This window comes from Eumetopias jubatus, unplaced genomic scaffold (assembly GCF_037043125.1).
Source record: "Eumetopias jubatus isolate StellerSeaLion01/CBP00866 unplaced genomic scaffold, mEumJub1_p1.0 scaffold_1, whole genome shotgun sequence".
NCBI classification, from domain to species: domain Eukaryota; kingdom Metazoa; phylum Chordata; class Mammalia; order Carnivora; family Otariidae; genus Eumetopias; species Eumetopias jubatus.
This window is the reverse complement of record NW_028274807.1, coordinates 147,872,700-147,900,403: the sequence shown is the minus strand read 5'-3', so window position 1 is coordinate 147,900,403 and position 27,704 is coordinate 147,872,700. Positions and strand designations below refer to the sequence as shown.

Here is a 27,704-nt window from a genome sequence, read left to right as displayed (position 1 = left end):
GTTACAAAATTATATACAGAAATCTGTTGCATTTCTATATAATGCAGTAGCAGAATGAGAAATTAAGAAATAGTCCCATTTACAATGGCACCAAAAAAGTAAAATATCCAGGAATAAACTTGACCAAGGAGGTGAAAGTCCTGCACTCTGAAAACTATAAGATGAAAGAAACTGAAAATGACACAAATGCAAAAATATTCCATGTTCATGGATTGGAAGAAACAATATTGTTAAAATGTGCATACTACCCAAAGAAATCTACAGATCTAATGCAATTCCTATCAAAATATCAATGACATTTTTCACAGAACTGGAACAAATAATGCTAAAATTTGTATGGAACCATAAAAGACCCCAAGTAACCAAAGCAATCTTGCAAAGCTAGAGGTATCACAATCAGAGATTCCAGGATACGCTACAAAACTGTTGTCATCAAAACAGCATGGTACTGGCACAAAAACAGACACCTAGATCAATGGAACAGATAGAAATCCCAGAAATAAACCCATGCTTATATGGTCAATGAATCTACAACAAAGAGGCAAGAATATGCAATGGGGAAGAGACAATCTTTTCAATAGACGGTGCTGGGAAAACTGGATAGCTACAAAAAAAAAGAATGAAACTGGACAACCACACACAAAAAATAAACTCAAAATGGATTAAAAACCTAAATATGAGACCTGAAACTATAAAATACTGAGAAGAGATCATAGATAGTAATTTCTTTGACATTGGCCTTAGAAACATTTTTCCAGTTATGCCTCCTCAGGCAAGGGAACCAAAATCAAAATTAAACTATTGGAACTACACCAAAATAAAAACCTTCTACACAGCAAAGGAAATCATCAATAAAACAAAAAGGCAACCTACTGAGTGGTAAAAGATATTTGCAAATGATATATCTGATAAGGGGTTAATATCCAAAATACATTAAAAAACTTAACAACTCAACACCCCCAAAAAACAAATAATCTGATTAAAATGGGCAGAAACCTGAACAGACATTTCTCTAAAGAAGGCATATAGATGGCCAACAGATCCATGAAAAGATGCTCAACATCACTATTCAGGAGAATGCAAATCAAAACCACAATGAGATATCAATCACCTCACACTTGCCAGAATGGCTAGAATCAAAAAGACAAGAAATAACAAGTGCTGGTGAGGATGTAGAGAAGAAGGAACCCTTATGAGCATTTTTGGTGGGAATGCAAACTGGAGCAGCCACAGTGGAAAAAAGTATAAAAGTTTCCTCGAAAACATAACATAATAAAGAAAAAGAAAACTTAAAGATGGAAATACCATATGATCCAATAATTCCACTAGTGGATATTTGCCCAAAGAAAACAAAAACACGAATTCAAAAAACTATATGCACCCCTATGTTTGTTGCAGCACTATTTACGATAGCCAAGATATGGAAGCAGCCCAAGTGTCCACTGATAGAGGAATGGATAAAGAAGAAGTGGTGTATTCATACAATGGAGCCTTACCCAGCCATAAAAAAGAATGAGATCTTGCCATCTGTAACAACATAGATGGAACTAGAAGGTGTAATGGTGAATGAAATAAGTCAGTCAGAGAAAAACAAATACCATATGATTTCACTTATATGTAGCATTTAAGAAACAAAGAAAAAAGAGATAAAAAACAGACTCTTAACTATAGAGAACACACTGATGGTTACCAGAGGGCAGGTGGGTGGGGAGATGGGTGAAATAGATGATGGGGATTAAGGGTGGTGCACTTACCATGATGAGCACTGAATAATCTATAGAATTGTTGAATCACTGTGTTGTACACCTGAAACATAATACTGTGTTTTTTTTGTTTTTTTATTATTATGTTATGTTAATCACCGTACATTACATCATTAGTTTTTGATGTAGTGTTCCATGATTCATTGTTTGCGTGTGACACCCAGTGCTCCACGCAGAACGTGCCCTCTTTAATACCCATCACCAGGCTAACCCATCCCCCCAGCCCCCTCCCCTCTAGAACTCTGTTTGTTTTAATTACACTTCAAGAAAAGAAAAGAAAAAAGAATAGAGCAAACTCAAAACCAGTAGAAGGAAAAAGTAATAAAGGTAAGACTGAATGTTATTGGAATGGAAAATAAATAAGCAATGTAGACAACCAAATGCTAGTCCTTCATTTAAATTAACAAAACAAATAAAGCTCAGAAATTACTGATCAAAGGGCAAAAAACTTACGGTCATATAGGCAATATTCAGAAAGAAAAGGGGACATGATATAAATATAGCAGAGGTCTTAGAGTCATGAGAGAAATCTGTAAACCACTTTATGCCAACATACTTGAAAATCTAAACAAAAAATAGATAATTTCCTAGGCTTCAAAGTCAGAACAGTATATATAGTAACATTTTAAAATAAGAGAGCAAGGGAGGGAGAAAGGGGAAACAGAAAAAGAGAGAGGAGGTAGGGGGAGAAAGGGAGGAAGGGAGAGAGAATGGTACATAAAGATAACTCTGAGTAGTGGAATACAGGTAATTCTGATATTTTTCCTTTCTGCTTACCTGTGTCCTGGTTAATTTACTCCCGTGCCTAATGTGTCAGGCAAGGGCAACTCCTATCTATGCAACCGTTGTTCACCATTTAGGCCATGGATTTTGAGAATTTGCCTCTGGTCAGGTGGGCCATGGAGGCCCCTGGAAAGAAAGAGGAGTCCCAAGGGAGCCTGGATGTGCAGAGATGGGACAGCATCATGGCCTGTGGCAGGGCCCGGGGAGGGAGCCCAGAGGCAGAGATGGCTGAGGACTTGAACCCCATCTTCCCATTGTCTTCTCCACCGTGTGTCTCTTATAAGGACATTTGTCTTTGGAATCAGGGCCCGTCAGGTTAATCCAGGATGATCACACCTCAAGATCCTTAACTTATGACATCCCTAAACACCCTTTTTCCCAAATAAAGAAGCATTTCAGCCTGTGGTGCTGAGGGCATGGACACACCTTTTGGGGGCCACTGTTCATCCCACTTCAGCGACTGACTGACAAATTTAATTACAGAAAAATGAAGCACTTCTAAATAATGAATGACACCACCAGCCAAGTTGAAAAGACAAGTGCAAACTGGGAGAGAGTATTTGCCTTATACATCATAGATTGGTCTGGGATGAATTGCATAGTCACAAACTGGGCATGGAAAAAAATAAATTATTTTGCTGTTACTGTTTGTGAGTGTCCATTTTTGTAGCAGGAAAACCATCTCAAACTTGCCAGGTCAAAGTAACTTGGTTACTTCCAGTCAGTTTTTCCCTAGGAAACTCAGCCTCTTCGGGGTATCCTTGCCTCTCAGGTTCTCATTCCTTCTCCCTGAGTGGAGAGAGAAGCACGTGCAGTGTGGTGTTGTGCATTAATATAGCGGGCCGTGTGCCCAGTATGACCATGAGCTCTTTGGAAGAAAGCATTGTCTTTGATCCAGTTCTGAATCACTAGTGCTTGGGATTTGCCCATCACCCAGAGAATCTTTATTGACTTACATTGATTTGAAAGCTTTTAAAATCCCTGGGTGTTTTCATTTCGGGGGATGTTAAATAGGGCCAGGGCCGCATTCATCCTATTCCCGGCAGGGCTGTTGCAGGGATTAATGTTTGAGCATAGATGATCTCCTGCTCCTTTAAAAAGGCATTAATTAAGTTAAAGGTTTTATTTTTCAAGGATGTGCTTAGTTTTTATAGTAGTTTGTATCTCAATCTGTTGCCTGAAATATAATAAGGCTCATGTGCTTTCTCATAGAGAACAAGACATGCAGAAATGCACAGAAATTAATCCACCATTAGGGTTCCTCTCTGGATGTCATGTCAAGCAATTGGTGTTTCAGAGTTTACCATTTTGTGGGGAGATCCTCCATGGTGGCTTGGCCTGTGGGAGGCTCCGGGCAAGTGCTTTATGGAGAGAGCGTCCTGACCGGATGTGCTCTTTCTCTTCTCCTCCCGGTTGCCCAGTGAGATGAAGCAGAAGCTGGCGGAGGAAGGCAGCAAGTGCAGCATCCTCTCGAAGCATCAGAAGTTCGTGGAGCACTGCTGCATGCGCTGCTGCTCGCCCTTCACCTTCCTGGTCAACACCAAGCGCAGGTGTGCCGACTGCAAGTTCAATGTCTGCAAGAGCTGCTGCTCCTACCAGAAGCGGGAGAAGGTGTGGATCTGCTGTGTCTGCCAGCAAGCCAGGTGAGTGGCCAAGTGGACTTAAGGTGTCCGCTGGTGGCACAGTCTTCCTTTAGCCAGGTAGGAGCAGCAGAGGTTGACTGGTCATCACAAAAGACTGACCACAGTAAAGAGATTGCCAAGGTGTACAGAACACCATATGACCTTTACAAAGAGAACAAAGGAGGGCTGTGCTTCTTGTCTGGTCTCATCCTCTCATTCATTCATGCCACAGGCATATGCTGGATTCTTGGGAATTATGCTGGGTGCGGGAACATGATGGTGGATCAGGAAGATTGCTTATGGGGATGATGAATGCATGAGTGTTGATCATGGTATATACTGTGTATATATGGTATATATCGTGATACAGGCCTGACGAGTTCACCCATTAGCTGTGGGAATGCAGAACAAGGAGCCACTAGCTCTAGGGTTTGGAAAAAGCTTCACAGAGAACAAGAAATAAAGGTAGGATGGTAAAAGATGAAGAAGAATTACTAACATGAAAGGGGGTGGGGATGGTGGTCTCCATGTGAAGGAAGTGGCTAGCGTGGAGTCTCACGGAGATACGTGTTTCTATTCTCCCTCAGTGACTGCCAGAGTATTTCTCTGATACACTGAGTATTTGGAAACTGATAAGTTTGATAAGCCAGTGTCTGGTGTTTGTTGCTTGGAATTCTTAAATCATTGCTGATCCTAGCATCTGCAAAACACATTCGTATTCATTGCATCCTGCCATAATGCCTCTCACTGTGAGCAAGACAGAAATTGGCTGGTCCCCAGAACACACACAGGAGCTCCCGCCTCCCTCATCTTCTCCTTTCCTCCTGCCTTGTTTGTTCACTTATATCCTTTAACTTATCAAGCCCCAGCATTTTCCCATAAAGCTAGTTAATGGAGATGACTGCTAAGCTCCCTTGGGATCCCCAGGGACTCAGTCTTTGAGCTATAAAGAGAAACCAATGGAAGCAAATGTGGTTTGTTGTGCACCCTTTGTCCAGGATGGGGTGCTGGTCAGGTTCTGCATGTGACTTTCAGAGCAAGGAACCTATCCAAGTCCCCATATACCCGCTTGGTAGGAGGAGGAGAAGCCCTGTGGCACCAAAGGGAAGAAGGAGACTTTAACTGCAGGTGAGCCTGTGCTTGGGAGTGGATGATGCAACCAGGTTCATCCTGTGTCTTCCCTTTCTCATTAAAGTTGGGTTAAGGTCAAGTGCTTAACAAGAGAGTTGGATGTTGGAAGAGATTGTGTGCAATAGACATTACAGAAGTTGGAGACCCAGGCTTTTGAGCTGGGTTCTAATCATCGATCTGTATACTTCCGACCAGCCCATTGTGCGTTTTGCTCCAGCCACACTCAACCTCACATATGCGGACATGAGGAAAGCAGACCGTCGGGTTCTTCCTGGGTTGGAGATGCTTTCAGAGGCTTTCAGAGACTTTCAGACAGACGCAAGGTTAAAGGAGTATGAGATATTTAAAATGTAGAAATTAAAATGATAGATTAATGTAGATAGCAAAGGAAAGAAAGACAAAAAGGAGCTGTAGATGGTGGGAAGAAGACAGAGAGGTCAGTCCGCTAGAAGTACCTGGTAAAATTGAAGAACTATCACTTAGCAGAGAAAGTTTTGTGTAGGGTAAAACATGTTTGAGGTAGTGGTTTCCGAGGTGGATCCACTGGGTGGTGAACGTGGGCACAGGTGGCTGAGGTCTAGCTGAGGAAGGCATGGGACTAAAAGGCAAATGCACATGGATTCCGAAGTGACAGTTTTGATGGCAGAAGTTTGGAGGGGGAGACTAATCCAAGTGACACAGAGTGAGGACGAGGAACAAGCAGGCCAAGAAGTAACAGAAATAAGGAGTGGAAGAGCATGGCGTGGCTGAATGTCACGATTGTGCACCCAGCAAGCTGGGTGGGTCTTACACAGCGTTTGACTCAAACAGCAGCTACGGCACCCATGTTAGTGACCAAACTAATCCGTGGTGAATGCCTCGGGAACAGGGACCCTCCCTGTCTCCTTCAACTCCATTTGCAGCACGAGAGCCTGGCAGGTGGAAGAGACACAGATCTTTGTGTGTTGAGTAACAGAACAGGACAATGTTCCAAAGCAGCCAAATGCATGGTGCAAATGAGGCTTCAGGAATTTTAAAGAGAAAAGGATCCAGAGAGTGTAGGGTATCCTAAGGAGGTTTTCTGGAAGACAGGGGGACCCCAGACGGAACTCCAATTGGGAAGAGGAATCACAGAGCATGCTTGAACAAGGTATGTCAAGAGCAGAAAAGATCCCCCAAGGTGCGTGGAGGGCCTGGAACAGTATATTTTAAATTTCTATTTCACATTTCTAGGCACCTAACGAGGAGGCAGGAGGCTTTGGTAATCCCATTGAGCTAAATCGTGCATCATTTCCATGTCAGCATTTAATGACAACTCCCTGAGTCTCGGGAGGGCATCAGAAAATAAAAAATCATCCATAGAAGGATACCTTGAAAGATATCTGAAAAACTCATGTACATTTGCTCTATCGGTTTTTTAAAGAAAAGGGGAGATTACTGAGAAGTCATCCACATTCAGTGTATCTAGCACAGAGAGAAGGCACCCATGCTTATTTAATGAAAGTTGGCAGAAGGGCAGTCTTGAAGAGAAGTTGGGAATTTTGCTGTTTCATCTTGTATGATGTCATGTGGGGACATTTCTGGGAGTCTTGGGCTTGTAATAATATTGATGGAAAAGTGGAGCTTATTCCCTATTTTATTCAAGTTCATCGTAGGAACATATCTAGGGAAAAAAATCCATGATACATGTGGCAGGTTTTTGCTTCTAGAAATTTCTCTAAGGCCCAATTTGATAGAGAAGTATGTCCGGGCCAGAGCACCTCAGTGTATGACCTGTGGGCTGACAATCTTGTATATTTTGGAGGATGCCTCAGAGGAGTTTGTTTTACTTACGTAGTCAAGCTGTGTAATTCCTCAGCACTACACAGCAGACACAGGCAGATTCTTCATGGGAAGCATTTAAGGACTACTTTGACTTGGATCATGTATGAAAAATTTCTGATTGATAACAGCTTGAAAAGCCTGTCAAGTTTCTTTAAACAGAAAAAAAAATGGTTTACAACACATTTTTTAGATTTTAAATACGTATTTTTACTTGGCAAAAGCCGGTGTCATGCTGGGGGATGGCTTTGTGGGCACTATGCCACCATCTACATTGTTCATCAGTTTCCCTGCTCCCGGTGCAATCTGAGATTCACCTCTGGGTTTAGAGGTGATTAATTTTATTGTGGATATTCGTCCAGTAGATTCATATTCAAACAGTTGGGTTTAAAACCACTGTATATGTCAGAATCTATGAAGAACACATTGTGTGTGAGCTTGTGAAATCTCAGTGAAATGCTTTATAGCAGCTCTATGAAGTTGCAGAGGTGACCACTTTTGTGAGGCTACATTCAGACCCATATTTCACTGCCCCTGGCCACGATGTACTTTTCCTTTCCTATATAAATTAGTTCCATTTGTACTGTACTGATTTAGTTTCAAGCTGTTTGTCCAGTGGCAACCATATGCCTATGGAGCCAAGAATAATTATAATAATAAGAATTCTTGTCCACAAAAAATTAAGGGGTTAGGAGTTGAGTGAGGGTAGACATTCATGCAAAAATATTAACAAATTGCATCAGAAATAAATGACTGTCAGGCACCTGGGCCTGTCTGTGGTGTAGTTGACTTGGGTTAGAAAGGTAGGGTTCACCAGGGAGGGCCCAGGTAGTGTCTAGTCTCTGTAAAAATGGGGAAATCTGTAAATTCAGCTTTCTTCTTTTTTGTTTCATGTCCTAGTCTTCTGTTTGGTTATTTATTACAATAAAAGTATTTTAATTTTAAATGAAAATTCCCTTTTAATGGTCATTGCTGTAATTATGATCAGCGGGTTAGTTCATCATTCATTCTTTTGCTTCATATGTTTTCCGTTAAAAGCTATTTTTGGGAGGCACCTGGGTGGCTCAGTTGATTAAACATCTGACTCTTGGTTTCAGCCCAGATCATGATCTCAGGATCTTGAGATCAAGCCCCATGTGGGGCTCCATGCTCAGCATGGAGTCTGCTTGTCCCTCTCCCTCTCCCTCTGCCCTCCTCCTCTGTCCCCTGCCTCCCTATGTGCATGCATGAGCATGCATGCACGCACGCACACACACTCTTCCAAATAAATAAATAAAATCTTTACAAAAAAGCTATTTTTGTTGTCAGTTTAGAATTTTTAACTTTGGGAAATTAACAAACATTAGATGAATTTATTAGAGAATGAATGCTGGATTACTAATTTTGGAGGTTATATAGCCAATAGGATACTACTGAATCATTCCCTTTGTCATATATGTATCTGTATGTATCTATATCAATTTATCTCCTAGGCAATTTATTGTATAGATTCATGCAAACATTATAAATAAGCATGTATAGTAGTTGCATTTTAAGATCTTCTGCAGGAAACAAACTTGCAGAGTGAGTCCAGACCTTACTTACCAGCCATTGTCATTTGGGGTCAAATTGATTAAAGAACAATGATCTTACTTTCCTTGGGAACAAATTGGCTTCCTAGTTCTCTGCTTCATTATAAAAATTGTTCTCTCTGACTTTTTTCACTATGTGCTATTATCTTTAATGCAGACCAATTTGGGAGATTGTTGTCAGGGAATGAGAAAAAAAATTATCTTGGAATCAAAATCAAACACATCTCCTCATTATGCCTATGTCATTTGCTTTGGTTTTTCTGAGACAACTTAAGCCTTCATTTCTTTTCACTTGGAGTTGAATATCCTCTACTTGTATCTGATCATTTATTCACAGTGCGCATGATCATAGACTAGCATACTTCCCTTTTGGTATGAACTCCACAGTATGTTTTAGAGATACAAATCCGCAGTGGATTTGCAATATCCCTAAAGAAGATGCAGTATTAAAAATTATCACTATGGGATAAGGACGTTCACAGGTGAGCAGATATATGGGAAGATATTGAACCTCACTAGAAAGCAAGGCAGTAGAGATGTATGCTTCAAGTAGTTGTGTTTTTCTCATTAAATTAGTGATTTTTTTTCATCAGTCTGCTTAGTGTTGACAAGGGTAGATTGAAAAAGGCACACTCATCCATTGCTGGTGGAATAAAAATGGGCATAACCTTTTACCAACATGTATCAAGAGCCTTTAGCATGTCTAAGCCCCTGAGCCCAGTAATTTCATTTTTGAAAACCTATACCTAAAGAGAAGATAGAAGATTTTTTTAATACTGCACAAAAATGAAGTGTACTGAATTATTTGTAATACAAAAACAAAAGTAATCTAAATGTCCAGCAGTAGGACAGTGGAAGCAAATTAGGGCATATTCAGCTTGATAGAATATGATGAGCCCTTTAAGATAGTGTATATATTATATTTGCATGGGTAAATTCTTACATTAAAACACATGATTAAAAACTACCATGCTGGGGCACCTGGGTGGCTCAGTCGGTTAAGCGTCTGCTTTCGGCTCAGGTCGTGATCCCAGGGTCCTGGGATCGAGCCCAGTATTGGGCTCCCTGCTCAGCAGGGAGTTTGCTTCTCCTCCTCCACGCCTCCCACTTGGGCTCTCTCTCTATCTCAAATAAATAAACTCTTTTAAAAAAAACTACAGTGCTAAAATGTACATACAAGATAATCGCTCTATGTAATAAAAGAAACAAAAAGACTGAAAGGGAATACACACATCAGTGCTGTTAACATTGGCATTGGGAGATAACATATGGATAAATAATTGATCTCTTACCCCTATTTTCCATTTAGGTTCCAAATTTCCCACATTTTACACGTTTGCTGCTATAACTAGGTGTACATAAAACAAACATAATCTAGGATGTGCTCCTTTTTCTCCTTTTCATTCCAAATCTTCTCCCCCATCACCTCAGTGTTGCTCTTCCCCTAACACCCCCCCCGCCCCCGCTTTATGCCACAGAGCTAAAATCATCCAGCTTCCCAGGGAAAATAGAATCATCAAAGGGGACTTGTATTTTGAAGTCCCAAATAATGGGCACTTTAGGTTATAGATACCAGCCTGTCTATAATAGATCTCCATAGAGACCATGACTGCAGCACTCAGTCTAATCGTTGTCAGAGTGACCTGAATCACGAGGCAGTTGGGAATTTTGAAAAATGTAAATTGCCCCCAGTGAAAGCTAAGCATCTATTTTCTGGTCACTGATTTTTTTACTCTCCATAGATTAAATAACAAATATATCAAGAGTGCCTGCTATGAGCATGGGATTGAATTGGCCTTTTCAGATGAGTTATTTCATGTAACCCTTACAAGAACTCTGTGAAGGGGCAAGAGATTAGCCCCAATTTAGAGGCAGGGAGGTCTGAAACTTGGAATGACCAAGTGGCTAGCGATGGTCACTTTGTCAGTCCCAAGTTCAAGACTCTCCTTATAGTCTCCCCCAGGAGGACAGCCTGAGTCTTTGGGACCCCTCTCTTTCAGCTTCCCAGCAGGCCTCCTTGCTCAGCCAGCCACTTGGACCCTACTTTTAAGTCTGTGGAAGCAGTGGACAGTCTGTGTTTCCAGTCTGGGCTCTGGTGCTAAAGGGGTAGTGTAGATTTCTTTCCCCTTGAAGGCACTGTGTGTCCACAGGCAGTTAACTGCATGGTCATACTTCCTGTGCAGCCATAGCAATGAATACAGACTAAGACATGGGAGTGAATATCAGGGAAGGAGGGCAAGGTACCACATGACACTCCCCTCCCTTTGGCACTCTGGGCTCTTCACGGTCCCTCTTAGCTGAGGCCTTTCACTCTAACGTGTATCCTGTCTGGACCTCTGGCGTTGAGTGGATGCTGTATCCACTGACTGACTGAATCTCTAAAGGCCTCCCTTTTTAGGGAAAATACAGACTGTGACATTGTGTGACATTGAACATTAAGAGCATGAACTAAATCTTTGAGATATTTTGGTAAACCTTTTACCTCTCAGCACATCTTTTAATAGGTTTTGAAAAAGAAGAAAGATTTACTTTGACATACAAAGCTTAGTAGGCTTTTGATTAAATCTGTGGTATTCACAATGAACATTTAGGATACATTTTAAGGCTGACAACCATGGGTTTTTACTAATGTGTTTGTTTGCATAAGGGGCTGTAATGGCTAATTTTATGTGTCAGCATGGCGAGGCCATGTTCCCAGGTGTTTGGTCAAGCAGTAGTCTAGATGTTGCTGTGAAGATATTTTTTAGATCAGATTAACATTCAAATCAGTAGACTTTGAGTAAAGCAAATTACTCTACATAATGTGTGAGCCCCATCCAATCAGTTGAGGACCTTTCAAGAAAAAAGATTGATTTCCCCAAGGAAGAAAGAATTCTGCCAGCAGACAGCCTTTGGATTCTAGCTGCAATAGCCGTGCTTCTCTGGGTCTCCAGCCTGCTGGTCTACCCTAAAGATTTTTGACTTGTCAGCCTCCATAGTCCTGTGAGCCAGTTTCCTAAAATAAATGTCTCTCTCAATAGATGATGATAGGTAGATAGATAGATAGATAGATAGATAGATAGATAGATAGATAGATGGATATAATCCCCTATTGGTTCATTTTTTCTGGGGAAATGATGACTAATACAGAGCTCTTCAAGGAATGTAGGACAAAGGGTGATAGGAGGTGGAGAGAAGGAGGCAAGTGAAATGGGAGACCCCTTCATATATTCTCCTGCCTGGTCCCAGAGAGGGGGGGCCACAGGCGAAACAAAGAAACTGTTTTCACCATGGAACATGGGACCCAACAGAGTTACTCTGCAGCCTAGGGGACAATGTATGATATAGACCTGGAAAGAGAGGCATTCTCTTTTGAGGACAGAAGCCCAAGCATAGGGAAGATTATTGGCCGTGGTAGCACTGAGGGAAGCTTGGCAGTGATTTGGCATTTGCATAGGAGAGCAGGGCCTGGCAGCATAGCAACCCTCATTCCAGTGATTTCTCTACAACTGGACATTGGCAGGGGCTGGAAAGAGGAAGTGTCACCAGTGACTTCCCGTGAGACTTCCCGAGGACTCCAAAAAAGACCCAGGAGACATGCTGTGAGAGGACACTGATGTCCTGCTTTGTTCAGAAGGAGGCACAGAATCTGTAACATCAGAATTCTTAAGATTACCTTATATGTGTATTTCCTCTTAGGCTGGTGGCACTTGGGGAAATTTGGGTTGTAGTAGCAATGCAGGCATTGATTTAGGCAAAGCTGGGAGAAAAGAAAACTTAGGATATTCAAAAATTGGAAGATGAGCCCCCGGTCAGTATATGGGCCCATGACCCTAACACTGCAAATCTGATCCTCTCTGGGAATTTGAATCTTGGTTAGAGCAACACATCAACTGAGGACAATTAGAGCTGAGTCATCCCGAGATAGGGGACAAAATGATGACCAGGGGTGATGTTCCCATTACTGAGATCCCTCGTGCTGCCGTCACAAGTCTTGGATATTCAACTTTTCCCTCGATTCTTTAAGCCACCAGATCTTTCCTTTAAGTTACCTTTTCACAGAAGTCATCCAGAGTTCATTCCTGCTGTTTAAAACAGAAACCAAAGAACTTTAACTGGTATGGTAGACATAATTGCAATCAGAGCTGCAAGATAGAAATTTTAGGCCAAGAAAGAGAAGAGGCAGGTGACAATCCTGACATGGGACTGAGAAGGATATTTTTGTTTCTTGCATATTTTCTAATCTTCCACACTTAAATGTGGTGTCTCAAAATTGGCAGGTCTAGCCAATAAGTAAGCGTGACCTGCAAGATGAAGAGTTCATGAGTTTCTAATTTTCTAAAATCCTTGTTGGATAGCAAACAGAAAGGGTTTCAGCTACAACGTTAATTCAGAAGAGCAGAACAATCTATGGGAATGGAGGAGAACATGAGGGTGTAAGCAATGTTTGTATAAAGGCCAGGGGTGCCACAAACATGTTGTTGTACCTAACAGCTGAGTACTGTCCCCTTTCGCAGGGCAGGTGATTTCTGCTTCCTTAGTTTCAACAAAATTGAAGGAGGGCCTAAATGACCACTAAAAATAATATTGGGTCCTAGATTGCCACGTGATTTTTGGCATATAACTCAGATGGAGTTCAAAGTTGAAGGACATTGCTTTAAAAAAAACCAAACTGCTTCTGTCTCCATCTATAGGAAGATGTTTCCTCATAGCTTAAAGTTTTTAAAAAGAACACATAAAACTAGTGCTGAACACTATCTCACTCAAATAATAAATGGTATCCACCTGTGCATACAGGAACCAATAAAAAAGACATCTCCCTGCAAGATGTATTTCCAATAAATGTATGTTTGTGTTTCTTTACTATTTATCAGAATTTGAATATATTTTTGAGTTTTTTGTATTCCAATAGAACTTTATTTATGAGCACTGAAAGTTGAATTTCATAGTTTTCATGTGCTATGATATTGTATATTTATGTTCTTGATAAATTGTGTCTTAATAATCAGAATTGATAACTCAACCCCAGATAAATATTTTGACACTTAGAGCCTCAAGACTCAAAAAGTTATTAAATTCAATTTATTACACACATTTCTGTGACAAAGAATGATAACAATGTGTTAAATAAGACTTAAACACAAAAACATATGACATTAAAAGAAAATTCTGAAAGGGAGGCAGAATGGGATAAAAATATCTGTTCAAGGAGAAAAATGAAAAATGTTAATATTCCAACTGTTAAAGGAGTCAGCAAATGATGGCCCACAGACCAAATCTGGCCTGTTACCTGTTTTTATAAAAAAGTGTTGCTGGGACACAGCCATGTTTATTCAGGTACATGTTGTCCATGACTGCCTTCAACTACAACAGCAGATGTGAATGGTTACAGCGAACCATCAGTGTCTGCCATGTTGCACAGTTTGAAATATCTGGGGATTTTTAACAGCCAACGAAATGTCACACAGGTTAGTAGCACCATTCCTGTTCATTGACTGCAGACCTGTGGACCATGGCACCCCATGGAGAGAGCCACATTTTGTGGCCTTGGAACAGTGAGGGAACTTAACAAATGACTGATTCCTTGGCAGCATTTTCTTCTAACAATGACCAATCTAGCAGGTGTCATCATCATGAACTTTGCCCATTGACATGGTAGGGGAAAAATGCAAATTTTTAACCATCTTAGACTCTGGTATTTAAATTTTTGCACTCAATCTTGAGGCCAGTAGGCATTTCCCCAGCCCCACCTTTTTAAGCCTATAATTAACCAAATGCATATCCACCAACCACCAAGCCCCTAATTGATGATACATTAAGTTAAGGGAGAAAATCATTAGAAGATAGACTTTAAAATTGAGCCAGCGGTTGAACAGTTTGTTGTCATTTGAGAAAAAAAAAAAAAAAAAAGACAAAAATATAAAAAGCACCTATGCTTCAGGTGCTTGATGACTTTCTGGAGATAGAACAGGCCCATCTCTCTGGTTTGCTTCCCATTACCAGCCGGACTGTACGGCGCATGAAGAGGCCTCACGAAAGATGGTCCCTATTTATAACAATGGTTCATCTCTCCCTAGCGCTTCACTGTTTTCAAATGTATTTGTTGTAGAGTACATCCAGGGCTAACAGATCTTGTTAAAATGCCTTTTGCTAAGAAACAACTCCTCCACTCAGGCCAGTCTTGGACCACAATTGAGGCAAGAGGTGTCAGCCGGAAGCCCCAGGATAGATTGCACTTTTAATGTTAACTAGAGGTTACCTTTGACTTGGTAAACAGAAACAAGAGAATTCATTGGGAATGACTGAAGCCAGGCCATGGACTCAACCCTATATGATTATGAACATTCACATAAACATCATCGTAATTCAACAAATACAGAACACCACACAGGCACACCTCAGACATGTTCGGGTTTGGTTCCACACAACTGCAATAAAAGGAATCTCACAGTAAAGTGAGTCAAATGAATTATTTGGTTTCCCAGATGATATAAAAGTTATGTCTACACTATACCATAGTCTACTGTGTGAAATGGCATTATGTCTAAAATAACATACCTTTATTAAAAAACAATTATTGCCAGAAAATGTTAATCATGTGCCTTTTCAGTGAGTCATCATCACTGACCACAGATCACTACAAATATAATAATAATGAAAAAGTTTGAAATATCCCAAGAATAACCAACATGTGACACAGAGACACAAAGTGAGCGATACCTCTGTCCCCATTCCCATTCATCTTCTTGGTTCTTGGTCTGGCAGCCATGCTTTCTCTCTGACCCTCCCCAGTCTGCTCAAGAATGAGTGTCTCATTAATCCACGGCTTTTACAAAAATTATGAAGGTGCAGTCTTTCTGCAGTTGCTCAGATTTCATAGTTTAGAAACAGTGTCATTGGCAAGGGTGATTCCCCAGGTCCAGACACCTGTGCTCCTAACTGGCTCCTGCTCAGGTCCATCAATCTGAGCTGACCCACATGCCCTGTAACTTGAGTTCATTTAGGTGCCCAGAACACCTTCTTGTGCTCTGAGCCTTATCCATGAGCACTTTTCACCAACACTAGAACTTTTAGCTTGGGCTTTTTGTTTAGGGACATGACCAGTTTCTAGGGCAAGTGAAACTAAGAACGCATTGGCTAATATCAATTGATCCTGGCCGAAATATGTAGGGCAATCTTTTTTCCCGTCTTATAAATGAGATTGCAGCCAGGAGGCTTGAGGGACTTACCTAAGTTTACACACTGGATGGTAGGTGAAGACTCGGCAGCTACTGTTGAGTCCCTGGAAGCTAGAACACAGCACAGGGGTCAGCCCCGGCACATAATAGGCTACCAGTTGTTGATGGTTGAAATCGTGAAAGAATAGAAACCCAGTCCTGAACCCCAGCATCCCCCAACCAGTACTCTGTCAAGCTGTGCGATGAGACGTAGCCATACCTGTCACAGATCAGTTTTCTTCAGAAGAATCGTATCACTGGGAATGAGACAATGAAGAATTAACTGTAGTTACTGACGCAGTTATTGGAGACGCCTTTGAACGATCCCTGGAAATCAGATAGGCCAGGAGAAGCTGAAGGGCTAACATTTGAGAATTTCCATTCAAAAACATTCATTCTAAATATACTTAATGAATGTCCATTCTTGTTGCTAAGCACTATGTTTTACATTGTGATATAACAATAAATAACACATAGTTCTTTCTTTTTTTTAAAAGATTTTATTTATTTGACAGAGAGACACAGCGAGAGAGGAAACACAAGCAGGGGGAGTGGGAGAGGGAGAAGCAGGCTTCCCGCGGAGCGGGGAGCCCGATGCGGGGCTCAATCCCAGGACACTGGGATCATGACCCAAGCCGAAGGCAGACGCTCAATGACTGAGCCACCCAGGTGCCCCAATATATAGATAGTTCTTGACCTCAAGGAGCTCGCAGCTGAGTAATTGGAGTATGTGTGTGTGGGTGGGTGCATGGGTGAGGTAACCAAAACTTACAAGCTTGTATTTACAATGTAATTAATTGTGTAAATGCTAGAATTCATATTAAAAAGGTGTGGTTGGAGGGCGCCTGGGTGGCTCAATGGTTAAGCGACTGCCTTTGGCTCAGGTCATGATCCTGGAGTCCCTAGATCGAGTCCCGCATCGGGCTCCCTGCTCAGCAGGGACCCTCCCCCCCCATGTGCTTTCTCTCTCTCTCATTCTCTCTCTCTCAAATAAATAAATAAAATCTTTAAAAAATAAAAAGGTGTGGTTGGAAACAACCACCAATTCTGGCTTGAAAAGTCTGAGAAAGTTCTATAGAGGTCAGGACCCTTAAGAAGGCTCTTGGAAGATAAGGAGACCACCAAAAAGACCAGGTGATGGGCAGGGGAGGTTATTGTAAATCAGAGCGAACCCTATCTTTTAGTGTAAGGGGAATTAACAAACAGCAGAAATATCTACAGGTCACTTCTTCCAAATTATACTTTCAATAAAGAAAAGCATTATCTGCAACTGTATTGAGCATTCTTTTGTTGGTGTCCCCTAACTAAAGGCTTTTCTTTTCCTGTCTTTATTTTTGGGGGGAGAGGGCTGGGGTTGAGGTTAACAGTTCAGAGATACCATCACAGGCATCACTATCTGGCTGTAATGCTTTGGCACTGGATGCATTCTGAGCGTGGCATGTGGGCATCAGAGATCTGCTACAGGCCAGAGAAGCAAACAGAAAGCTTTGGCTTGGATGGAGAGTATCTGACTGCGTCATGAAGAATATGGCAATGTGCTGCAGGCTGGGGGATGAGGGACGATGTATAGCAAGGTTAGGATGTTAAATACTCTGCAAACAAATATCCACCTGCTCCATCACCAGACCTATTGACTGTGAGAAGGCTAGAAGCCTATTTTGGGGGGCAGTAGTTTTCCAGAAATGGGCATGAGGGGCTGGGTAGGGCCCTTTCATCTTTTCACACTCTACCCCGGCTGTGTACCACGTGCTCTGCAGCCTCGTCCTCGTCCTTGTGAAGAGTAGGAGTGGGCAGTGGGCCAGCCCTCTGTGGGGAGGTGGCCTCGGTGCTGGGAGGGAGCGGCTCCTTGGAAAGGGTTTGCTCAGGGTAGGTGCCTGTGTGACCAAGTGTGATTGGATCGATCAGCAGTATGAGTTTTGTTCCCTCCATTCTTACACTAGGTCTTGGACCAGCCCTAAAGCCAGTAAGACTGTAGTCATTCATTGGTGCTCTACGTGGGGTGAGACCAGAGCTCAAAACTCCTTGGGAAGTTGAGGAAACCACAGGTGTGGCTCACCATAACCAGCGTGCAGGGTGCCGCTGGGATGTCCCGGGAGGAGGCAGGAAGCCAGGGCACGGGTGGCTTCTGGCTCTTTGGAGAAAATCTGTGGCTTTTTGGAGATCAGCAGCAGTACTTCCAGAACCATGCCCAGGCATTCTTTTTATCCCTGGGATATAACTCAACATATGAATATAGTTGAGGCAGTGGGCACTCCCCTTGTGACCCCCACACATATCTTGTGAGTCAACTCCCTTTGACACTGTTCATGCTACAGTGAACAATTTCACTCTCATTTTTCCTGGTAGAGAAGCTAGAACTCACAGGCTCAGTTTCCAGCTCAGTACCTGTGGACATTAGACCATCGGCTTCAAGCGGGAGGCCTGCGTCCTCCTTCCAGACTTCCTGACACCCTCAAACACAAGAACCTTCTTTGTTGTCTGTCTTCTGAGTCTTCCTCCACCCCAGGTTCTCTGAGGCATGTTTTTCTCTGCTGGGAGAATATGGCCATTCTCCCAACTGCAGTAGGGGCAAGCTTTATTTAGAGAGAATTTTATATAACAACCACTTACATACCCTGTGTGCTAGGCATGCTCTAGGAGTATTATAAATATTAACTCTTTTAATATTCATAATGATATATGAAGTAGGTACTGTTATTTGCCCCACTTTACATGCAGAGAAACTTAGGCATGAAGAAGTAAAATAACTTAGGTTCAATAGATGCGATTTTATTAAACAGCTTTGGTTCAATAGCTGGGGTTGGATTGGCTGAAAAACCATAGCACATCATTAATTAAGCAGGTTGGGTGCCTTACTGATATGAGTCAGTCCGTGCCATGTTGGAAATAACACAGATGCTGAAATTATATATCTGAGTTCAAATCCACCACTCACTGCCAAGGGCAAGGGATGATAATGCCCTCCTTTTGGAGTTGGGGGCTGGATGAGGGAACCTGCTTCAGTGCCTGACATTTGGGTGTTTAGTGAACGTCAGTTACTATTATTATGACTGCTGTTGTTGGTGTCATTATCAAAGCCTGACTGGCTTCTCTAGGGACCCTAAGGAGCAGCCCCCTTAGCGATGGTGGAGCATACTGTTATTGACCTCCCCAACCTCCCAATCCCTACCCCTCCTCTTCTCTCCTCCCCCACCCCATACACCAGTCTCCTTACCTACTGGATTCTGGTGGATGAGCTCTGGATGCACAGGAAGAACCTCAATTAAGATTTCCAGGAAGCCTAAACAAAGACAACAAAGACCTATGGCAAAGGCTGCCTTGAGCCAGTATTTTCTTCACGTTTTCCCTTAGCCTGACTCATCCACACAGGCTTGTTACTGGGACTGTATTTTTGGGTTAAGGCAGCTGATCTTTCAAAGTGGCTGAATTTCACAGAAGGATAATTCAAACACAGCGGAGCTCTTGAGTGGAATGGAGCAGCCATGAGCAGCTATATGTGTTAGTCTAGGCAGATTATGTGTGCCATTGGCTAATTAGAGAGGAGGAGATGCTGACCCATGCACAGCTACAAGTGCCTTGGTGATCCTCATTGTGTCCTGCTCAGGGACCCCAGTGGCCACTCTTGGACCATCACTGTCCCATAATTCATTCCTTCTCTAACACAGTGGTGCACACATGGGGTGATGGAACCTAAAATATATCAAAAAAGTGATGATCCTCTACACTGGAAACTTACGTTAAGGGGAAGCCCAGAATTTTCCTCTGTTGGCAGCACCTCCCAGAGGAAGGGATTGGTTTGGTGATCTCTTGAAGTTCTTTCCCCCCACATTCATTCATGTGGTCTGCATTAGATAGATCTGGCTTTGAATCCTGGATCAGCCACATTTTTGCCATGTGACCTTGGACAAGTTATTCAGTCCTTTTGAATTTGGGAGTTATGAGACTTTCCTCAAAAATTACTGTAAAGAGAAAGAGATAAAAGGTATATAAATCACTTAGCAACACTTTAGCTACAATAACGAGTAGCTTTTATTATGTTGTTTTCATTCTGAGGTTGCTAAATAGCTATTTCCTTTACTTTATAAAATATTAAGCACAGCATAATTGCTTATGAGTATGAAGGCCCAGCAAAATAATTTAGTTTTATACTTAATTCTTTCCCAGCATTGACCAAGGCAGTTAAAGATATCACCACTCAACAAATAAGGACACTTGTTCACCTTCTGAAAGATTTCATAGAATCGCACAGTGCATGTTCCAGGATATTGGCTCAAATCACTTAATAACCTTAAGTGCACATTACTTTAAATTTTAGTGCCCCTAGGAACTAAAAAAAAATGTGCACAGCTTTAATATAAACATCAGGTAAAAAATATTTGTACTGTATCACAGTATACATTCCATTTTTTTCTGCTCAAATAAAATGTTTAATCATCAGGCTGTTATACAGCTGATGTTTTTTAGCTTGGCAATATGGATGTCATCTTTAATAGCCAGTGTTTCTTCTTTTAAAAGATTTTATTTATTTATTTGAAAGAGGGGCGGAAGGATAAGCAGACTCCCCACTGAGGAGGGAGCCCCCTATATGGGGCTCAATCCCAGGGTCCCAGGATCGTGACCTGTGCCAAAGTCAGACGCTTAACCGACTAAGTCACCCAGGCACCTCTAGCCAATATTTCTTTATTTACTAGGTAATAATAAAGTTATACAAAGGGAATTAAAGATGATTTGGCAAATAATTATGGATTCATCACCTAGATTTTGAACTAAAATATTACCTATCCTAATGGAAGCCCCTGGTTATCTCCCTTTAGTTATATCTTCCTCCTTTCCTCTGGAGGTAACCACCATTTTTTTAAAGATTTATTTATTTATTTTAGAGAGAGAGAAAGAAAAAAGAAATATAAAAAGCAAGGCAGAGAAGACAGAGGATCACCGGGGAAGAGAGTTAAAAATGAGACAAGACAAAACCAGAGAGGGAGACACACCATAAGAGACTTAATCTCAGGAAACAAACTGAGGGTTGCTGGAGTGGTGGGGGGTGGGAGGGATGGGGTGGCTGGGTGAGGGACACTGGGAAGGGTATGTGCTATGGTGAGCGCTGTGAAGTGTGCAAGACCGTTGAATCACAGACCTGTACCTCTGAAACAAATAATACATTATGTTAATAAGAATAAATAAATAAATCCACAAGGAAAGGGACAAAAAGAGAGATAGCGCACAAGTAGGAGGAGGAGAGGGAGAGGGAGAGAGAATCTCAAGCAGACTCCACGCTGAACGCAGAGTCCAACACGGGGCTTGATCTCACGACCCCAAGATCACAACCTGAGCTGAAGTCAAGAGTCAGACACCCAACTGACTGAGCACCCAGTTGCCCCCATTGTTCAGCTTTGTTATATCTATTCATATTACATGTATGGTTCACTTACATGGCAGAGATAGTGCTCACCAAATATTCCATATGCTCCCTGTATGTTCCAGCCTCCTTTGCAGGTAGACCAGAGCCATACAATTGATTCTGGACAATGGACTCTGAGCAGAAGTGTCACATACCATGCTCAAGTCAGGGCAGAATTAACTAGAGTGTCTTCTCTCTTCCCCTCCAATGACCTAGTGTTCAGATTGTGCAACTATAAGATGGCAAAGTCTTCACCTGGGTCTCTAAGTGATTGTGTGGAATAGAGCCTCCTGCCAACCACATTGAACATGTAATATGAGAAAAAAAATATATATATATCCCTTGTAGTTTTAAGCCAAGTAGGATTTGGAGGTTAGTATATCAAAGCCTATTCTGTCCTAAACAGGACAGCCACTTGTACTGCTCTGTGGGACTCCATTGTGCGACTGCACCACAATTGCTGTTCTCCTCTTAATGGATGTTTACATTGTTTCTCAGGTTTAGATGTTATGAAACAATGCTACCAGGACATTCTTACACATTTATATACACAAGTGCCAGAGTTTTTCCAGGGTACATAGCTAGGACTGATTTTTAAGTTGCAGGGTATACACATATTCCCCTTTATTAGCTATACCCCAGCTGTTCTCCATCAGAATTACAGCAGTTTATATTCCCACAATTGGTAAAAAAAAGAAAGAAAAATTCCCTTTCTGTCACATCCTCCCTAACAGGTGGTATTGAAATGTATTTTTAGTTCTTGCAAATCCGATAGATATAAAATAATGTTCTTAATTATATTTTTAACTTACATAATATAAGTTAAGGTTTGATTGCATTTTATTTTACTAGTGAACTTATACATCTTTATTATGCTTCCCAGTCATTTATATTTCCTCTTGAATGAATTGCGTATTTGTTACTTTTACTGATTTTCCTATTTATTTTCTTCTTTTTCTTAATAACAAGTAGTAGTTCTTTTTATATTGTGAATACCAGTCCCTAATCTTTTGTTTGTGCTGCCAGTATCTTCTCTCAGACTGTGGCCTTTCCTTTCCTTTTTTTTTTTGATAAGCATAAGTTTTAAATTTTAGTGTAATCAAATTTTTCAGTCTTTTCCTTTATAGTTAGAAATCTGAGTCTTTTGGGGAACCTGGGTGGCTCAGTCAATTAAGCATCCAACTCGATTTTAGCTCAGATCATGATCTCAGGGTTGTGAGATCGAGCCCCGTGCTGAGCTCAGAGTCTGCTTAAGATTTTCTCTCTCCCTCTCCCTCTGCCCCACCCCCCCACACCTCCTCTTAATGGATGTTTACATTGTTTCTCAGTTTTAGATGTTATGAGCACATGTGCATGCTCTCTTTCAAAAAAGAGAGAGAGAGAAATTTGAGTCTTTTAAAGAGATTCTTCCCAATTCTCAGCGTATAATTATATTCTACTACATAGTCTTCTAGAAGTTTTAAAGTTTTGCTTTCAATGTATAGTAGTAGTCCCCCTTACCCGTGATTTCGCTTACCATGGTTTCAATTACCTGCGGTCAACCCCAGTCTGGAAGCAGATGTTCCTCCTGACAAATTATCAGAAAATCAGTGTAGCCTAACACTCTGTCACAGTGTCTACATCACTCACCTCACTTTGCATCCTCACAAAGGCATTTTATCACCTCACCTCATCACAAAAAGGTGAATAAAGCACAATAAGATATTTTGAGAGACAGAGACCATATTCACATAACTTTCATTACAGTATGTTGTTATGTGTTCTATTTTATTATTAATTACTCTCATGAATCTCTTACTGTGCCTAATTTATAAATTAAACTTTACCATAGGTGTGTATGTATAGGAAAAAACATAGCATATATAGAGTTCAGTACTAGCTATGGTTTCAGGCATCCACTGGCAGTCTTGGAATGTATCCCCCTCAGATGATGAGGGACTAATGTAATTCTTCAGTCCACCTAAAAATGATTTAAGCCTAAGATTTGAGGTAATATGTATCAGTAACAAATCAGTTACAAGTAAGGAGGCCAATGTGCCTATTTCGAGCAGAAAGATTTTTAATATAGAGAATTAGATGTGTGTGTATTGTCGGCAGGACTGGAGGAGCATACTCCAGGCTAAGTTTCTAGGAAGGACCCCCAGAACAGCCTGGAGACCTGACCAAGCAAAGGAATTGCTTTCTTGGCCAAGAGCAGGAAGCAGGAAACTGTCAGGAAGCTGCAGAAATCAGTGATCTCCTTCCTAATTCTGGCTCCCAGACGACCCATCTCAGCCACAATCCCTGCCAACATGTGGAGATCCCACACAGCTGCCTAACAGTACCATGAAGGAGGCACTTAGCACTGGGACTTCTGCTCCTGCTGCCACAGAAAAGGCAGACTCTTATTTGCCAGCCAAGGAGGAACACACAGCTATTCATCTTCATCTTCTATGCAAATGGCATTGGTCCTCATCATTTGCCCATTCTGGAGGTCATTATTTTGATTTTGAATCTTTCAGTTAGTTGGTCGGTTTCATCATTAGGTTTTTGTTTTTGTTTTTTTTTTTTTAGGAAGTATCAGTATTTACAGTTCTGTGATCATACTTTCTTCCCTCTCAGACCTTTATCGATACTGTTTGTGGTAGAGATTAGCACCATTCACTGTTATTTCCAGCTCTCCTCTTTCCAGGGACATGCAGAGATGGCTCTTCTTCATCTTCCTGAGAATAGGCATAGCCCTATGACTTGCTCTGACCAATAAAATATGAGTGGAAGTGACCCAATGTACTGTAAATATCTTTAGTTTTCTGCATATTATATTTTGACATCTTAAAAAACCATTTCTGGTTGGGCAGAGACTGCCCCCCCAAGGCTAGCCAGTTCTTGGAGATGGCAGAGGACCCAGGCTAGAACGTGTCTTCGATATGCAAACTAACCAACCCAGAGTCTTGCCTCCTCTCTGGCCCACACATCCCAGAAGGCAATAGTCCTCTGCCTTAATCATCCCAGTATCAGGTGTCTCCCAACTAGGGACCACCTCTGAAGCCCATAGTCTGCAGACATTATTCACACTAGCCAGTCCTAAACTGCTCACCCTGTCCTGCCTCCCCTTTGACATGGAAACCACAATAAAGACACAATAAAGAGCCTACATGCTCCCCTCACTCCTGTCTTCTGCCTTCTGACCACTCTGATGTCTTTCCTGTGTGGCTTTGTGTGGTGTGCTGTGCCTCTTGTCTCTAGGACCTGTGAGTATAGTAAACTTTGTTGTTTCCAGAGTCTCTCCTCTGCCCCTCGTGTGGCTGCCTCTGACCGATCATCTCATAAAAGAATAAGGCACTCATGTGTCACTTTGGATGGAAGCATTCAGTTGCCCTTGTGAGAATCTCTGGAGCTCTCCTCCCTTGTCTTGGAGAATGTGGAATCACATGTTGTTGTGGAGGTGCAGTGCTGAACCTTCGCATGGAAGGTGGGTCCCCTGGAGAGGCTGATAGACCTAGAGCAGATTTTGCATGATCACGAAGTAAATTTTTGAGGACAAAAGCCACTGAAAGGTGAGGGTTGTCTGCACCGATATCTAGCTTATTTTGATCAACACACAACTCCACTGCTTTCTGGCACTGAGCCTCTGCTAGTCCCTTAACCAAGGCTCCACCATCCATCATTTTGTTGGCTGGATTCTGTGATTCAGTAGGATTCTTTTTAAGAAAGTTTCACAAGTAACCAATTTGTTTTTCATATTTGATAATGTCCGCCTGATGCTTTTCTACATTCTTAACAATTTGCCCTAGTGCTGTGTCCTTGGGTCACATGTTCTTCATGAACAATAGAAGTTGCCCCATGAATGTCAGTGAATGTTCCTCTGGAGAAATTTCAGGCCAGATTGACATTTCCCCCCTTTTAGGTCTCAAACACCTAGAGTTCTAACTACTGTAAGCCTCAATGTAGCAGAAGTTTTTATTAAAATGTAGTATGCCTTTGGGATATACAAACGCAATTCCTCATTCAGTTTAAAGAAATTTTCTGCTATTGTATCTCTCAATATATATATTTTTTCACTTGTAACTCACTGAATTTCATGAACAGGAGTTATCCTTATGTGGAATACTTTCCACGTGCCTTGCATATCTCTACTCTTAATTATTTTTCCTTTTTTAAAAATTTTATTTCATTTTATTATGTTATGCTGGTCATGATACAATGCATCATTCGTTTTTGATCCATGATTTGTAGTGATCCATGATTCATTGTTTTCATATAACACCCAGTGCTCCATGCAGTACGTGCCCTCCTTAATATCCACCATCGGGCTAACCCATCCCCCCACCGCCCTCCCCTCTAAAACCCTCAGTTTATATCTCGGAGTCCATAGTCTCTCATGGTTCATCTCCCCCTCTGATTCCCCCCGCCTCATTTTTCCCTTCCTTCTCCTAATGTCCTCCATGCTCTTCCTTATGTTCCACAAATAAATGAAACCATATGGTAATTGACTTTCTCTGCTTGACTTATTTCACTTAGCATGATCTCCTCCAGTCCCATCCATGTTGATGTAAAAGTTGGGTATTCATCCTTTCTGATGGCTGAGTAATATTCCTTTGTATATATGGACCACATCTTCTTTATCCATTCATCTGTTGAAGGGCATCTCGGCTCTTTCCACAGTTTGGCTATTGCGGACATTGCTGCTGTGAACATTGGGGTGCATATGGCCCTTTTTTGTTCTGATTTATTTGTTAGTTCTGTAACAGTGGTGTTTTATCCTCAGTTTCTTTAGATCTGTGATCATCCTTCCATACCATCCTCTTGTTTATAACTTTGTCTTTAAATTCTTGAGTACTTGTCTTGTTGAGTTCATGTTCCTATTGCGTTTTCCATAGTGCCAAAACCTCAAGCGTGGGGAGGAGTTTCTTCTTTTTCTTGGGTTCTTTTCCAGCGTGGGTTCTTTCTCTCCTTTTTCCATGCTATTTTTTTTCCCTCCCTCCCTTTCTTCTACATGTCCATAATCTTTCCTACCATCCTCCCTTGTGTTTTGTTCCCTTCGGTCTCTTTTTCTTTGCTATTTCTGTTTGCACGGTTACGATCCTGATTCTTTTCACCATGACCAGACTGAACATGGGAGGCTCTGTCCAGATCCTCTGTTTTATCTAATGTGGTGTGTTTGAATTTTCCTCCACACTCCCCCACACACTTTACGTGACACCAGCCTGTCTTCTCCTCTAAACTGGAGGACTGCAGTTAGATTTCCGTGGCCTTAGAGCATCAGGGTAGGGCAGGGCAGGCTTTCCCAAGGCTGTCTGTGCCACTGATGGGTCAGTTTCTCTGCTGAGATTTCAGGTCATCTTCCGGCACCAGGTTTCTTACCCCCGAAACAGGAGGCTATTTTTTCTCATGGTGATGGGAGGAGACTGTCTCTCAGGTTTCAGATCATATGCCTGTATTCAGCACAAATTCCTAGGCAGTGATGGGCCCTGATGAATCTTCATATGATGGGAGTATGGCATTTGGAGGCAGTTGCATGAGAGGGGAGTCTTTTATAGCAGGGGTCTGTCCAGGGCTACCTGGGGATTGCTCCTCGGAAGGGGAGAAGAGCAAGGGGACCCTTAGTGGGGGAGGGAGGGATGTCCCCCAGGGGCACTGCAAGACTCTGGGTCAGAGAGCCCTAGAGGGCTGTAGTAGCTTGGAGGCTTATCACCACAAAGCTAGCAGCTGTGAAGTGAAGTTTTGTGAGGTGTGCAAATCAGGCAGGCTCTAAATGGCTAAAAATCTGTTGTTTTGGCTATTTTTAAAAAATAATTAAATGTTTAAATTTTGAATATGGTGCCAGTGGGCTTTTAAGCTAATGAGTCATGGCCTGCAGAGACAAATAGACGATGTAGTGGCCAGCACACAGAGGCCATCTTTGGCTCATCTATATAACGTCCTGCTTCATCAAGATCCTGAAATTCTGTTGACATAGGTGCAGACTTTTCTTCAGGCATCCCTCCCAGCAAATGCCAACACAGTTAATATTAAATCTGAGGACTGTCTATGTATTTGAATCAATTATTTAAATCAAATAATAAATCTATTAATAGCAATACCATTTGCTTTGAAGGGCACCCTTTCTTCATGTGGGATCTCAGTTTCCTTATCTCCAAGGGCGGTCACTCGATAAATTTATTGAGTACCTACTATGTGCCAGGGACTGTGCTAGGTAAGCACTAAGGATACAAAAGTGAACCAAACAGACCAAGTCCTAACTCCCATTGACCTTACATGCTAGTGGAGGGAGACAGGCAGTGAACAAAGACAGACAATGGACAAATATAAATACATTTGCTGTGGATGACTTCAACAAGGAAAAACAAAGCAAGATAGGGTGGCTGAGAGTGGTGGAGAAAGGGTGACATTTGGCAAAGAGGGTCAGGGAAGACACTCCTGAAGAGGTGAACTCTGATTAATTTTGAAGATTCTCTCAG

General features: G+C 41.8%; 1 protein-coding gene across 3 annotated transcripts in view; it reads left to right on the top strand.

Moving 5' to 3' along the window:
* Positions 1-27,704, top strand: part of MYRIP (myosin VIIA and Rab interacting protein) — a 343,082-nt gene that overhangs the window by 117,522 nt on the left and 197,856 nt on the right. For 2 of the 3 annotated variants that reach the window (XM_028107182.1, XM_028107181.1), the window contains exon 2: positions 3,968-4,189. In XM_028107182.1, coding sequence (XP_027962983.1) covers positions 3,968-4,189 — 222 coding nt within the window. Of the gene's footprint in view, positions 1-3,967; positions 4,190-27,704 lie in introns of those variants that run through there. The other variant, XM_028107183.1, reaches the window with a different exon arrangement.